The sequence below is a fragment of the Varroa jacobsoni genome, unplaced genomic scaffold, assembly GCF_002532875.2.
Source record: "Varroa jacobsoni isolate VJ856 unplaced genomic scaffold, vjacob_1.0 scaffold_621, whole genome shotgun sequence".
NCBI classification, from domain to species: Eukaryota; Metazoa; Arthropoda; class Arachnida; order Mesostigmata; family Varroidae; genus Varroa; species Varroa jacobsoni.
The window spans coordinates 381,000-397,592 of record NW_019213523.1 but is presented as its reverse complement, the minus strand read 5'-3'; the positions used below and the strand labels follow the sequence as shown (position 1 = coordinate 397,592).

The window sequence follows — 16,593 nt, the reverse complement described above, 5'->3', positions numbered from 1 at the left end:
TGATGGTAACCCAGTACTTTTAAAGTTAAAAAATCTAGGGCCCCGATTAACCAGCGGATAATTTAATGATTGTTTCTATTTTCATTTTCTTTAACTTAATCTTTAAAGCTTGTTGCCGAGTTTTATAACAGAAAAAGGATACATTTGTGAGTGAGACTCTAAAGATGGCCCGCTGTCTTACACTTCTGTCTTAACCCCATTATCTTAAACATGCAATTTGACCTGTTGAACATAATTTCGTTGTGAAAAGTGTGGCAGTAGAAAATTAGACTGTAAGTCTTCGTTAGTAGGAGTGCTTTATGTAAGCAATCATGGACTGATAGTGTAATACGTATGATTCCAGTATCGTTAGATCGTAGGACTTCTGTCTTTTCAGAAAGTTTGCCGTACGTGTTTGGATAATAAGTAATTTAGTTGAAAGAATTATTTAACAGATCTCTCCTTACTGCTCACGATATAAGCTGGTGGTTTAAAAATTATAAAGAGTATCTATAGTAATAATAAAGATTTAGAAAAGCTTAATAATGATAAATCTATATCACACAATACCATGAATATTTGATATATAACTGTTATTTTATTCATGAATATTAAGTGTTTTATATGATAATATCTTTATGTAAGTGTAAATGGATTTAAAAATTCAATTAAAAAAGTAATATGCTTATTGAAAGATTTTTTTATAAGTTCCTGCAACCTTTACATAATATAATAAATAATCACGACTCTGTACAAATTAGTATAATACCTTATTGTCATCATCCTTATTCATGATTGATTTACCTTTTCTTTCTATTTATCAGTCTGACGTTAATTCAATAACTTTATTAAAATATTCAATTACAATATAAATTTCTGCAATCTTGATAAATAATCATAAATCTATATTTATTCTTTACAAATAATACTTTAAAATGATATATATATATATAACATAAAAATCTAACGGCTATAAAAATATTACTTCTTACCGTGTATAATGTAGCACTATAACATCGTATTCGTACGAAACTTCCTTCTTACCTAATTTTCAAATGGGTCAAAAGGACCGAATATGTAAGGGTTACCTAATAATCATAACTATGGGTAAATATGTTAAATGAGTTACCATTTATGAACATCTTATTTCGATATCTATAAGTTAATTTGATTAGAAACATACAACACTTATTTGAGTAAAATAGTATTTATAAGTAAATATGATGGTATCATATTTACTTATTATTATTTATCTATCAAGTTATCTAATCATTATATATTCACCATGGCATCGTCCGATATGGTCTAGTGGTTAGGATTCCTGGTTTTCACCCAGGCGGCCCGGGTTCAATTCCCGGTATCGGAGATTTTGTGTTTTAGGGTGTATTTGCCAACATGTCGAAATTCGGGTTTACCAGTAAAATCTCGACAGAAGAAGAATGCAAATAACCGCAACCTTCACAAAAAGCGGGTTGCTTATCGTACCTCTCGCGTATTTTCAGTTTGGTTTGAGGCTGGGTATCCACTTTATGATTAACGTTTAACTAAAAATTATAATATTATCAATACGCGCTGCGCGCATCTTTGCGTTACTTGGCACTAAGCCTAGGTATTACTAAGGCTTAAGGGCGTCAGCAATCTGATGGAATGCCTAACGGCAATACCCGGACCTAAAAATCGGTACATAGAGGTTTAAGTCCTACCATAATTAATTATGAGTTTTTTTCAGGCTGTATTTAAACAAACACAGGTATCCCAACATAATGTTTTTGCATATACTAAAGTCTCATTCTTGAGGACCATGTTTATTCAATGTGATCTATGTTCACCTCAATATATATTCAGTTATTAACAAAATTGAAGAGAAACTGATCTTCTATGAAACGCTGCAATTAGAGCTAAATGATCGTTAACTTGCAAGATATTATTATCGATTATTACGATTCGCCTACGGAAGGTCTATATAAAGTTCCATTGGATCGTAGCGAACCTTATGGGCCTCTTTTTCACCTAATTTACAAATGATTCCATAAAATAATATAAGGGTCATCCAATAGTCCTAAGTATTAGTAAATATGTTAAATGACTTACCATTTACTAAAAGCCTAATCTCCATAAGTTGGTAAGTAAAACTTTATTTTTTTAGAAACGTACAACAGTTCATATAAGTAAAACAGGTTTAACGATAAATTTAGAGCCTACGTACGTTATCTACTACCGGAGTAACCCCTACATCAACGTCCGATATGGTCTAGTGGCTAGGATTCCTGGTTTTCACCCAGGCGGCCCGGGTTCAATTCCCGGTATCGGAGATTTTTACGTTTCATGACATATTTGGTAACAAATTCCAATTTAGTAATGAAGTCTCAGCGAACCTCGGCTTTCCCATTGATTTATCGAAAATGAATACCGAATATACCTTACGAAAAGTTCGAGGCAGAGTGGGGCAAATGAGGCCTCAGAGACAACGATGCGGGATACCCGATGCAGTGGTTCGGGTGACCACCCCGAAGCATTGTGATCATTATATCGATATAGCGAAATAAGCCGTGAGATAAAAGGTCCGAGAAAGAGTTAACGTACCACTAAAGCTTGAGAAGAACCTCTCAAGGTTAGCAACACATATCATAAAGCGATTTAGAGCACTGAGGTGGTTACCGGACAACTTGTCGTGGACATAAGATACCTGCCGTGTATTCTATAGGTAACCTCCCATATTCGATATCTGCTGTTACAAGTGCGGTATTATATTGCTACACTGGAATACAAAAATGAACGTTATGGATGAAATTGTTGGAAACACTGGTATACTGTGATCTCCGATGGGATTGCCAGGGCTTTCGGTTCCCTTTTATGAAAGCCATAGGACGGCGTTATTCACCTTATAAGTATTGTAACTATACTAAATATTATCTAGCAAATACTTCAGTGAATCAGCTGAGAACACCGTTATGCGATTGATTAGTAACCTAGAAAATATAGCAACATTTACGACCGGTTTTAAACATTTCTATGTATATTTTATCGGACAAACTGTATCAGAGAACCCTAGATTTACTTTTGTTATAATTTTAGTATCTGTTAGTATTTACTATTACGGTAGTATGTGATAATCCAATCAATTTGTACTCGTTTTTATCACGAAACTGGAGACTTGTTATTAAAGTATAACAAGTTCGTACATGAACAACACGTTCACAAGGTTAACACGATTGGCTGTTCAAGAATTGAGTGCATTAGGAACTTCACTGCACAATATGAAGCGTAAATACCGAAAGCATTCACGTGTCTTATACACTTAAGGAAATACTTGTCAGATCAATTGCTAAGTATATGCTTGCTTGTTTTCATTAAAGATGTATACTATTAATACTATACTACTATAAATAAATATACTATGTATGCTAATAAACATGGGCCAAGACTGTTGCTTCGATCCCTGTAGCGCGCCTTCTCGAAAAAAAAAACATGCGAAAGAAAGAACAGAGACGGCTGAGTCCAGTGTTCTCCACGTAGTAAATTGAGAGAAAGATATTGCACAAATGTGTACACTAGAATGGCCTTGGGATTGTTTTCTTTATCCCTTTTCTTTATCGGCCCTGATACCAGCTTTTAGCAATATATATGAGCAGATAAATTTAAAAGACGATTTATAAATAATGTACTTACTTAAAAAGCCATTTTCTGGAAACATTTCTAAATAACACCAGCAAAACGACTTAAAGTCTTATTACATATGGTCGGTCGTATTTGCTACGCCTGCGTTGGTGGCCCGGCACGTTAGTTGTGACTTTTGTCGCGAGAGTATCTACTCACTACGAAATAAACTGTGGAGTACTAGGTTTTCGTGCCGACCTGAAGTATTGTTATCAGATGCTAAGCTACTAACAGGGAGAAGTCATCGAAAAATGGCTTACTTGGGCTCAACGACGAAGTAGTTTCGTGCCTACAACTCCTACAGGACAATACATGATCTTGCACGATTATACTATTTTAATATGATTTAAACGTCTAACGTACTGGACAGATAGCTTCAGTTATTCTTAAAAACATCTTGCGATTTTCTAAAGAGGTGATTATAACAAAAGAGTACTGTATTATGTAAACTATATGTATAAACGAAATGGAGTGCAGCTGACTCTCTCGGTTTAATGTGCGCTCTACGTTCCTGCCGTGGGCGAACAAACAAATACAAAAATAATACGGTAGCAGTAATAGTGCTAAGGAAATTATGAATTGTATAATTAGGGTTTGTTCTGAAGTGTATTTGTATTTTGCTCGATTTGCTTTCGGCGATTTGTGATGGTTCTTGTCACAAATAGCTTTTCCATAGCAAAGCATACCTTCCTCAACTTTTTCCTTTGCGATCAGCTTCATTACGGAGTTGCAACGAATAGCTGTTGAGCTTTTAGTTTCTTAGCAATAAATGAAATTTTATGATAAGGTATTATGCCTTGCATGTTACACTAGTTAACTAAAGATAACAGACAATATTACCACCCTGTGAGCCATTTCACACGGACTAGTCGATATGGATCCCTTTACAGATAACTACAGCGAGACAATCTCTCTATACAACTTAAATTCTTGCCTTATTTATACACGCGTTAATTTATACCGGAGCATTAGCTCAATTTCTTCTCTTATATGATCATCCAATATTTCCTTCAGTTTGTAAACTCTGTCACCGAATAGATTTAGGATGCAGCCTATGACTTCGGATGGCTCAAAGTATCGTTTCAATGCGGCCATCCATTTGACGCCTTTCTATTATCTAATTAATAATATGAGTTGCAGTATAGTCGGTCGACCAGGATCGTGTCACTTGAACTAAAAATACATCGAAAATGGGTTTCTGAGACCTTTGGGGGCACTGGGTAGCTTAGTCCGGCAGGTCTAACGTGTTGAAACCATATATAAGCTCGCAAGGCGTCCTCCAAAAATGTTAAAGGCGATGTGAGCAGAGTGTTGTCAGATCCTGCTTCTAACATTTCCTCGTATTATAAGAATGTGATAGCAACTCTGGTAAGGATATTTAACACCAGAGATTTGGTTAATCGTTTTTGTACTGGTACTTGAACGTCATTTCCATCCCTACAGACACGGGCCACGTTAATACACTTATAACGTGTTTTTGCAGTTAATCCTATCGCTGAGATCTTGCAAAGATTAGGGTGTCGAAGTCTATTACAGCCGAAACCTTCCAGAGCCTCCCAAAATGTAGGTGTCCGCATTTTTTTCCGGCCGCGCGATTCCGACATCTAAATCGCTGACAACGATTGTTGGTTTTTCTCCGTCGACAGTACCTGACCAGTGTTTCTACCGTTTCATTGATGCCCTCTACCCCGGAAGGACAAGTATTAATAATAATATTGATTCTTGTTCCATCAATAAATCTCCAGTTATCTTTTGTGAGAACTGATTTTATTGTACCCAGACGCCGATTGCAGAATATAGGGGCATTGCCTTCCCTGGCGTGACCACTATAGCCGACATGAGTGACAGCGCCCACGTTGATGTCAGGGTTAGGGTATCGAGCGTCTTCAAAACATAACTAGGCAGTAGAAGTACTAGGCAAGTCTTTCAGAAGGAATGCTTTCGCAGTTTCCACTATCATCTTGGCTTTCAGCGTCTCCTGTCTCCGGCATATTCTTCGCTTGGCTTGTTTGGCTTTGTTCAAGCACTGGAGAACAAGTAACATGAGATTTGCTAAAGTGACCTCAAAAGGCTTGAAATAACGTGTTAGAAGGCTTTTTGCAACCTATTCAAAAATTCGCCGCCAGCGAGTTTGTGGTTGGTCACTCGAGTGCATCGATTGGGCGAGCGTTACCGGCGGTATTCGATGGCTCCTATGAAGACCCCAGGAATAGCTTTTATGCGTCTTGAAGAATCTGGCCAGTTTTAGTCTTCATCGGTAAAGAATCTCTTCCTTGGTGGGCAGGCAAATATGCGCTTTCTCAGTTTAGAATAAATGAAGGTATGCGGCTTAACTATGGTTTTCATAATCTAAATTAATAGAAGTGAGGCTACAAAAATCGGTGCAGATATTCTGGCTGTTTGCGCCGACGTTGTGAAATGTCCGTATTGAATCCTAAAGGCAATCATACTCTTGGACTATCAACTGTAAAGATAACAGTCAGCAAATAGTACGTCGTACAGTTTTACGATTACACCTCTACTACAAAAAACGTATTCGGGTAAAGCATTATTATTATTTTGAAGTTGCAACGGTAATCTGAACATCCCTGTGTAGAATTGTATTGTGTTGTCACAGTCACATAAAACATGGTTGTGTAGGTTTTCAAGTGCCGCGTTTACGTAAAATTATGCTAGGGTAAGGATAATTTTTTTTTCTATTGCACTGAGGAAATGGCAAAACGCAGTACTTATTGTTAACTTGTAAAATGTTGATACTGTTTGAACTTTTTATCACCTCACGATACAGTTGCCTCAGATCTACTCGATCAACGTTTCACTCTGTACTCGTAACAGACATCTATGAAATGAGTTCAAGAATCGCGAGAGTTATCAGCACTAAACTGTTTCAGTAAGGTATTTCACTTAAAAGAAAAAGGTTTCGAGCGTGGCACATCCTTCCACCACTAATTTAGTTTTCCGTTATTCAAGTTGGGTAGATGGGAAACGCGTCATCGGCCTCTGTCAGAAGATAAACGCTAAAAGAAGGAAATAATCGTATTATATGTTCATAATTAGAAGGTTTATTTATAAGAAAGTTAACGGAAACGCATTTTATTGCCCACACGCATAGGATGACCCCTACTCCTTTTCCTATTGCTTTCGGACTACTTAAGCATAATGTGATTAATATTAATAGTAAATCATTATCTTGTACAGAAATCAACCATGAAGGCAAATTTTAAAGTGTCGGAAAACTTTTCCCTTAAGACAATTGAGTATGTGATCATACTTATGAAAAAAATATCTAATAAAACGTAGGTAATTTAGTAAGCCAGTTTCATCTCGACAGCTTTTTATTCAAGCACAACATGAGTGTATTAATAAAACTTGTTTGTCTTAATTTTATTTTTACAGTGCTTACTTTTCGTGTGGTTTTCGTGAAATTACCATGATCTGCAATCATAATAGTCACTTCACTAATCCGCGAAGAGTGGTCCATGCAAGCTAAACTCTTAGATAGACTGTGGTCTTTTACTATGCCACCACATTGTTCTTTCGAGCTTCGTGTTCATTTCTATTGTCATGAAGCATTTCTTTAAATAATAGGTCCTTAACCCGAAATTATTGCTATTAGTATTAACGCAGCCCAAGTGCGCTCTGCTTAGAGCGGCCCACCCTAGTGAGATTGCTGCAGCACAACAACGTCCTCTCCCGTTGCAGACGACAGTGGCATCCGCACCACAATAGTGGCCTTTGTCGTCGAATATTTTATGTCTGACTGTGTTACTTTTAGCAAACTTTACTAATTGTGTTTTAATTATTCACTCTGAATACTTTGTAATTTGCAGAGTAGATAGTCCAGTTTTAGTCTTATGTTTCTAATCTGTGTTTTGTGGTGTTAGTAATTCGGTTCTCATATGAATTATTGTATACGAGCAATGTCCGGAATAGTTCAGTATTTCGCCGGTGAAGATGATAACGGGCACCGATGTGGATACTGCCGTGGATCTGTTTCAAATTTCAACAAAGGTATGCAAGTACGCTTAACGAATATACGAACGATATGCAATACGCTTCTTTACGTTAGACTGTCAGATGCGAAAAAAACATAATATCTATTTTGCAAAAAAGCATGCATGATTAAAAACAAGTAACGAATTATTAAAGCCATAAACTTAGTGTCAGCTTAAGACATTAATGCGACTAAATTAAAGTGATAATTCAGTTAACAATAAATAATCTGCTATGCTTTACTGTCCAGTTACTATGCTTACTCCTCCTGATACAACTAAACGTGGGCAGATGTTTATGTAGATTTGAAAATCAAATAGATTAAGTCGTGTAGCCAATATTATACGTGCAATATCTCTAGGATGGTATTGCATTTAGTATAGCAATTATTGTATTATTGTTTTTCACAGTTGATCCACTTGTTAACTGTGAAGGCATGTTACAGCATGAGAGCCGCCTAAAAAGCTTATCCACAATATGTTAAATGTATAATTACCTCGGCTGCAACCTAAAATATCTTCTTTTAGTCGGCTTAGGTTAACTATAACTAACAACTAGAAATAGGAGTTCAAAAGTCGCAGGCGACAAGACAAAGATGTATAACAAACTTAAATTTAAAAAATCTTTACCGTTGAGTCTGTGTAGGAAAAAGAGTTCCCTGAATGAATGATATGTTCGCCAAGTTTCATGGTCATATTGTAGGAAGTGACCCTAGCATGGTCTGGAATAGGCCGCTTAATGATTTCAATATGAAAAGAGTGGATGGACTGTTGCTGGGAGCTATAGAACTGAGCAAAGAAATCTCACTTGTAGTGAACATTTTACTTAATGATTTTTTATGCTGCTTTATGCAATGAGTTTCCAAGCTGAAACTTTTTAAAGCACATATTTTATAGATTTTCATGAGATATGACGAAATTACCGTACGTATGACGCGTACCGACAAAATTTTCTTCTATACAGGTATGTGGGCGTACGTTCTTACACCGCAGCACTACCAAGACCTTATCGATCGTGGTTGGAGACGATCTGGGAAATACTGCTATAAGCCCTGTATGAAAAAGACTTGTTGCCCTCAGTACACAATCAGGTAGTGTATAACTTTACAGATTATTCAATTGTTAATAAGTATAAAAAACAAATTATGTATAATTAAAATTTTATATTGATATGAGGAATTTGCGCTCATTTCTATTGCTAAACAATTTTATGTTAACTTAAACGAGTGTAGAACATATTTGAAAGGAAGCTTCATGGGAAGGACTATAGGCTAAAATTAGCCATCTCAGTAATCGATGTCATTGCGAACCGAATTATCGATTACAGGTGCGACGCGTTATCGTTCAAGCCAACAAAATCACAAAAGAAAGTGATTAAAAAAATGCATCGCTTTCTGATGAATGGGCGACAAGACACAGGAAAAAACGTCGGTGATGCAAACGAAGCTTTTGAAGGTTCTCGCGTGTCCAGCGGAGATCCGAAAGGTGACACTGATAATGCTCAATTTGATGGTGACTACAGGGATTTGGAAGAACCCCAAATGAGCGGACGGGGTGTCGGTAGAATCAACGACAAAATAAAATACGACACGGAAATCATTGGTTGGTGTAAAACCCTAAGTATCAGTTCCTCTCTTCGCTTACGCTATTCGTGAGATTCAATATCACCGACTTCCATCTGTGGATAATAATTCTTTAAAATCGGTTTGTATATCATATTCATGGCAAGGGCAATGTTGAGGCTACACGTGAGAGACACACAGAGTGCATGCATAAAATTGGAGGGGCTAAGAAAATCTGTCTTATGTTACTACCACCACAACTTCAGATAGTCGTATGGCAGATCGGATGGAAGAGTCGAAACAAAGTCGGCCCGTTTGTTTATCTCAACCAGAGATAAATACAGGAAATATGTCGAAAACACCTAGCAGGCGAGGTCCGAGTCTAAAGAAAAAGGACCTACGAAGGCAGAAGAGGGCTGAAAAGCGGAAGGCGGGTGATCCCTCTACTAACGTAGAAAGCTCGCAACCCAAAAATCGTGAAAAGACGCTCGATGAATGGCTGACGTTACCACGTATGTAAATATGCGGATTCGTATTATTTTTGTTATGAGCACCGGAAGCAAGTAGTTACTAACACCAATGCATGGCGTATTAACCGAAACCGAATTCCAAGGGATCCAGTCGTGCAATGCCAATGACCCTTCTTTCTTGTCGTCCGTCACCTAAATTCACTCACTTGTGGCTCAGTTTTGCGATCACATTCTTCGAAAAGTGATCCAAGTGATTTTCCAAGAGAAATCTTCTTCTTTTTTCTTTTGTTTTGTTTTCAAAGTAAAAGTAATTTAACTACGATATATAAACAAATTCTATCTACTTTTTAGGATAGTAGCTTCTCTTTGCAATATTTATAAACATCTACCGCGCTTCACAATTTTTTTACTAACTGTCAATAACAACACTTAGGATTTTTTGACTAGGATTTTTTCTAATTCGCTATTTCCAAATGTGTGGTTTAATGATGGCTTGGTAAAATGTTCCTAACTCAATAACGACCATTGTTAGAAGAATTCTTACAGACATAATTTTCATTGTTTTCGTCGGGTCTATCAATATTCTTCTAGACACGTTTGTTTAAGCGACGTCTTAAAGGGCGTGCGCCCTGAAAAAAATATTTTCGGGTTGGAGAAGCCGGACTTAGTTCATAAAACCTATATTCAAGTCGGTCGCAGCTTTCATACAGGCCCTTAATTATTCACTAGTCATTTTTGAGATATTCCTCCTCTAATCAATAAATCACTCATTAATAGTAGCCGTGAGTTAAACAATATTAATACGTTTAAAGTCGTAAAACGTATGTTAAATATGCACGTTATAAAAACATCTTGCATAATTAAGTTTTGGACTAATAGCAGGCTTGCGGTCCTAAAAATTCAATGGTTTAAAAAATATTATTCAAAACCTGTGAAAAAGCTAAATGTTAGGGCTCGTCTAAACGACCTAATTGTCAGCAGGACATCTCTTCTCTACTATAGCTGCTAAATTCCACACTATCATATAATATCGATTCTTTGGAGCATTTTGGTGAACTGTTAAGCCATTTAAATGTAAGTTTTATTGTTGGGGACGTTTCACTTTGCCTCACGGAAACATCCGTGAATTTTTCGTGAGGCAAAGTGAAAAAAACACTAAAAATAAAAACAACATTCGTGAACAAAAAAGGAAATTCCCAGTTTGAACAACATTTCTGAAAACAACCTGCCACCGCTGTTATAAGTTTACGGTTTTGTTCTAAAAGGAACTGGCCCCCTTCTGGTACGAGCAATTAGCGGGTTAATGAACGCTCGTTACGACAGAATTTCTCTGGATTTAGAAGAAATATTCATGTATATATAAAATGAATCTTCATCTTCAAACTGTCCGGAAACTTTTGGGACAGAATGTCTAGACTGTATTGAGCTGAGTCGATCCGTATGGTACGATTCTTTACTATCGGCGGTTTCATACACTATATATATAATTTGAACATTACTTGCTTTGGAGGATAGGATGAGGTATTTTTTTATATATACCTTTGAAGAATTCGTATTCTTTAGTATCTAATAAATTTGTGTTTTTGTGTATTTCAAAGTGGAACAATCCTTCATATAAATTGTAATTGGTACCTAGTGCATGTTGTTATAACCTACTATTTTTTCTGCTTTCAAAAATTATATTCTCATTAGGCATTTTTTTGCTTTTATCCTCCTTGTTTAAAGGCAGCATATAAAGACTAATATTTCTACAAAGGTAGCTGATTGTGCGCATAATTATCTATCGTCGTTATTTATGTCACAATGCGTTCTATCTTAGATGGCAAACATAAACTGGAAATTCGCCTGGTACGAACAGCTCCATACAGCCAAGAGGCGAAGACTTCAGATGAGGCTAGTCATCTCGTTTACACTCTTTATCAGATGAAGGTCCACGATTCCACTCAAGAAAAATGCCGAAAGTCGGACTGGAAGCAATTTCTTATCGACAGCCCCCTATTAGTAAGTTCTGCTTTGCTTAGAGTTTCAGTATCAAGATTCATGTTAATAACGGCTGCTCACTTACAATAATGTTATTAATTTTGCTCTCATATGAGGTGTTCACACTATACCTGTAAGGTGGTGGAAAAGTTAGTATATGCATTGACATGGCTGGTTCTGTTTTTCGTTTCTTTGTAGCCGGGTGCAAATCATCTGCTGGGTTCGTTTCATCAACAGTATTGGCTGGATGGGCGTTTGATCGCTGTCGGGATTTTGGATCTTCTTCCATCATGTGTTTCGTCAGTTTACTTTTATTATGATCCAGAGTTTTCGTTTCTCTCGTTGGGTACATTTTCATCGCTATGTGAAATCAAGCTAACGCGTGATTTGAATCAGACGCTACCGACACTCAGATATTACTACATGGGGTTCTATATTCACAGTTGTCCCAAAATGCGCTACAAGGTAAGTACGTAAACACTATTATTCATGCACATGCATATAATGTACATAAACAGGGTCACTTCATTAGTTTTTTCGGTATCTATCATTAGTATCTATTATGAACATGGAGGCGGGTGGGAACAGCTAACTAAAATGGAGTCACAAGAGCCTTTGGTCTCAAAATATTGGAGCATTAAGAATAATTGAAGCTTTTTTGGTGGGAAAATTAATAATAGGAACGAAACGTTACATTAGTATATTAGGAGCATGGAAATAGATATGTTTATTAGAAATATTTTAGTACATAACAGCTTGCTTCCTTCTACGAACTGATTCCTATGTGTAGTGCGATTAAGCCTTAATTAATTTATTCTAGGGGAGGTTACCCAATTCTGACCTGTTATGCCCTGAAACATATACATGGCATCCGATTGCTCGCTGTCTTCCTATGCTGGAAACAAGCAAGTACGCGAGATTCGAACCAAATAAGACTCTGAGTAAGTATATTTTTCATATTGATATATACATACACAAGCGTTTCCTACAGGTATATCAAAAGATTCACGTGATTTTAATCAAAGTTTAAGCCGTGAATTTATTTGGCGATCAGTTGCGGGCTAGATGAACCCAGATGGGTGGAGCATGAGGTCGAGGACAACTGACAGTAGGGCGTTAAAAAAAACAGTAGTCTTGTAATAGACTCCTGAGACGCAAATAGCAGTAACAGTTGTTAATACTGATAGATCAATTTAAGCAAACGCAGAGTCTAGCCGCCATCGAGAGACTTATAATTGGCGAAAGCATGAAATCGATGCCTAATTTTTACTCTGAGGATTCTTCTGTAATAGAACGCCAGGCCGAGCTTTGAGCTTCAAGCCTTTAGGTTTTTTTTGCTGAAGCAACACAGAGATGTTCTTGACCGTTTGAAAACCGGCTGCCATTTGTCATATCTTAATAACAAAAAAATGTATCGATCAGTTGGATATGACAAAATCGAATACCGTTTTTCTTTAAAAATGTATTGACCTTTTGCGGCCATGCCTGGGCTAGATATTTGCTGTCGAACCGAACCAAACGGTCTCTGTGCACTGCTTTTACATATATCACTACACTTGCCGTATACGTATATTATAGTTTCATGTCGAAGGCTCCTGCCAAAGTTCTTTTTTACGAACAATAATCGGGAGACTTGTTGATATATTTCTAAGCCTATTTTCAGAATCGAATTTCCAAATCGATTCAACCTGTATCTTAAGAGAAAACTCAGCAGGCACACAATATATATATATATATTACATAGAGTCTCACATCATATTGTTGCGTTTGATCGGCCGAACAAAACATTAATTGAACAAAAATAGCTCATCCAACTATCGTAACAATATGAGTTGCTCTGGATTCGAGGTCAGTCGAAAACGCACTCCGTTAACCGGGCCATCAAAATTGTTTCATGTATTGTTTAATGTGGTTTTAGGCGTAAAACACAACGGCTTTATTTAGAGGATATCCCACAAATTTCAAAAACCTTTAGTGTCGTTCTGTTTTTAGCACTCTGCTTAATATAATAATTTATTCAAACATATATATGTCGTTCAGTTTGAAGAAATGCAATCTAAGGTACTCTACGCCCTTATACTACAAGGGCGTAGCTACAGTTTAAAACTTGTCCACAAGTAGAATTACGCAAAGTCACAAAAGTAGTGCCGATACACTAGGGCCTCCATAGTTTCATAGCATGCAGCACCTTATTTATCACTCGTTAAAATATTCTCGACGATTTCAGTAAGCCAAGCAAAAACTGCTACGTCCATTTCAAGAATCCAAGTAACTATTTTGTTTTTTGATTGAGTAATACCCATTAAGCTGATCGTGTGAGGTGCCTTACTGCGTGACCGAGCGCGCATACCTTTCGTAGTACTGTTCTAGTAGTTTTAAAAGCCGAGAAGTGTGAGAAACTCTTGATCGAGTTTCGGCCGAAGAGAAACCTATAAGATAGTGTACTGCAGAAGCGTTTCCAAGAGCGCGTCAAGATGTCGCCGATTCTAAGGGATTAATACGCGTCACCTTTTTATTAGGATTTAGGCTTCCGTAGCAAACACATTAGTACGGTTCCATCATTTTTCTTTACTAGCACTACTAAGGAAAACTAGGAATACAATAATGGCGTTCGATGGTACTCTCTGTGAGCAATGCTCTACGTCTTGTTCGGTCACCTTCCTTGGTGCATGGGCTACGCTTTTTGTGTGGATGAATAAGAAGCTCGAGTCGCTTCTCAAATGTGTGGACCGTGAAGTCTATGCGAGACAAACCAGACAGTTAGCCGAATATACGCAAGAAACAACGTATAAACGGAGCGCTCAACCAGCTTCTCTAAGCATAGGTGAAGTATATCCTAATTTCGAAAAGGTAACACAGTTTCTTATGGATTCTGGGCAGTGAACTGTGCAGGCAGATTGAGTCTTGTACTTTCTAGGGTATGCCTGGCTTGTTGCCTACAAACTTATAAGCCATCAGGCGCTGTCGAAACAAGGACATGAAAAGTGCCATACGGATACAAAAAGCTGTCCATTTTTATTTTAGTCGAGGGCTGTTGCTCGCTCTTGCACTGGTTCACGCCTATGCGGATTTTCTGTTATTTTCCACTGAAGCTTATTAAAATTTCTAGTTCAGGAAGGAAATCATTGCCCATGAGAAATTATAGTACTGAAGGTTTTTGATAGCTATGAGCAACTCCGATGAGGTGCCGATGTGTTGCTGCGGAGACTGACCTGCAGTTTTGAGCACCCGGGTAAGCGATGTGAATTGCAACAGCTGCAATTCCGTTAACAAATATTTTCTACTTCGTTAAATTCTCATTATGCAAATCGAACTCATACGCAAGACCAACTCAGGCTAGCAGGAAATGCTGTCTTAGTGTGGAATCGTCATATGCTTTTTTGTGCAAGCACATAAGCCAACGGGATCCTTCGACGCCGTTTCACGGTGATCAGGCGAAAACTCTGTTCTACATAGTGTCCTATACTGGATGCCATAGCCAGATGCAACTGCTCATTACGCTACCCGAAGGCAGTTTTTCGGATCCATCTTGCCAGACATTAGAAGCACTAAGGTTAACATTTCTGCGGTATTTACGTGCCCTTGGAGCGAACCCTTACAGGACGTCTGTGAATTAGCCATGTTTACAATGCTTGCAATACTTTTTCGTCACATCCTTTTAGCTCTCACAATTGGCGGTATCTCTCCCAGGTGAAAGCCGACGTATTAATCCTATCACAGCCGTTAAGTAAAGTAACACACAGGTACTGCTAGCGGAAAAGTGACAATAGAATCCGTTCACCGCACGCTAATATGTGCCCAAGTCGCAAATAAATTATAATATTCGCATAGGACGTAACCAGTAACCCGTTTCGTAGCAATTACATATACGTATATATTAGATCGTACCTTGACGGTAAGAATAAGAAACTAACAGACAGCACAAGAAAATTACTAATCATCAAAAGTGTTTGTTGTTTGACATTTACTAAATGTAAAGTGTATCTAAAATGCGTTTTTGCAGGAGACCCGTTAATCCCATCTTCGATAACGCAGACTTCTATACTTTACGAACAAACCGGGATGACTGTAACCGAGTATTTTAAGCGCAAAAAAGTTAGTCATCGCGAACATCAGCAGATCAAAGAGTACTGCGAGCTCGTAGGGTCAAAGTTAATGAAAGAACTTTACCTTCTTCGATTACCTACGGACTAGATATATTATGCATTTTAAGAATTATCGAAATTTTCAAGTCCTACACTTGTGCACTGGGATGTAGTCAGCAGTTAAAAAGATTTTCGGTCATTGGACGACCATCGGCCTATATTGCCTCATCGCTTCAGGCTTTGGAGTCGCTTGGACGTCACCGCCATGGAAACCGTGAGATGGGCGCGTGAAACAAATTAATAGTTAACTACGGACTATATAATAAGCTAGGATTGGATATTAGGCTACGCCTATTTGCGGGTGGTTACATCGTAAGCTACTCCAGTTATTAGCTTATACAATAAATTCAAAAATGTTATTTATGAGCCGAAATTTCTTGATTTTCGTCGAAAACGCTTAGATTTATTTTGTCTTTAAAATTTTAGTAAGGGAATGCCTTACAGTAGGGAATTTTTATTATGTAGTAAGTGAAATGATAAATGAAGAAGAGTAGGATCACAAGAATCGTGCATTTTCAACCACTTCCTACGCGCTCCATGCTTCGACTATCTGAGCAATATTCAAAGCACCTCGAAAATATGCTTTATATATTGAATTTATAAATACTGCTCGCTTACTTCATACAAATAGTATCTAAACCGGATAAAACATTGCTCATCGTAAAGCAAGGTACAGGCCTGTTTCTGGAGGTCGGTAAAATTGTTTGCCTTAATACTCCATTATAGGTCCTTAGTGTGTAAGGCGCTATGAAGGTTAATACGTAGTTGTCATATCATTGCCTGCTCTTTTCTATTATATTGTATATCT

The 16,593-nt window shown here is 37.4% G+C and overlaps 1 protein-coding gene and 2 non-coding genes across 3 annotated transcripts; all 3 read left to right on the top strand.

Moving 5' to 3' along the window:
• Positions 1-1,273: 1,273 nt before the first annotated feature.
• On the top strand, positions 1,274-1,345 carry TRNAE-UUC (transfer RNA glutamic acid (anticodon UUC)). The gene has a single exon. It is a non-coding gene; the product is annotated as a tRNA-Glu (tRNA).
• Positions 1,346-2,219: 874 nt separating this feature from the next.
• Positions 2,220-2,291, top strand: TRNAE-UUC (transfer RNA glutamic acid (anticodon UUC)). Its single transcript has one exon. It is a non-coding gene; the product is annotated as a tRNA-Glu (tRNA).
• Positions 2,292-7,382: 5,091 nt separating this feature from the next.
• Positions 7,383-16,151, top strand: Ate1 (arginyltransferase 1). The gene is made up of 8 exons (XM_022835966.2): positions 7,383-7,647; positions 8,593-8,719; positions 8,956-9,230; positions 9,457-9,702; positions 11,480-11,661; positions 11,839-12,105; positions 12,461-12,581; positions 15,644-16,151. The coding sequence occupies exons 1-8, from the start codon at positions 7,536-7,538 to the stop codon at positions 15,832-15,834; spliced, it is 1,521 nt and encodes a 506-aa protein (XP_022691701.1). The 5' UTR covers positions 7,383-7,535; the 3' UTR covers positions 15,835-16,151.
• Positions 16,152-16,593: the final 442 nt, after the last annotated feature.

Excerpts from the sequence above, each read along its gene's own strand:
- Ate1 (XM_022835966.2), top strand. The coding sequence starts at position 7,536 with ATGAATTATTGTATACGAGCAATGTCCGGAATAGTTCAGTATTTCGCC. Across the intron at positions 7,648-8,592 it reads TGTTTCAAATTTCAACAAAG|GTATGTGGGCGTACGTTCTT; the intron begins GTATGCAAGTAC and ends TCTTCTATACAG. Across the intron at positions 11,662-11,838 it reads TTATCGACAGCCCCCTATTA|CCGGGTGCAAATCATCTGCT; the intron begins GTAAGTTCTGCT and ends GTTTCTTTGTAG.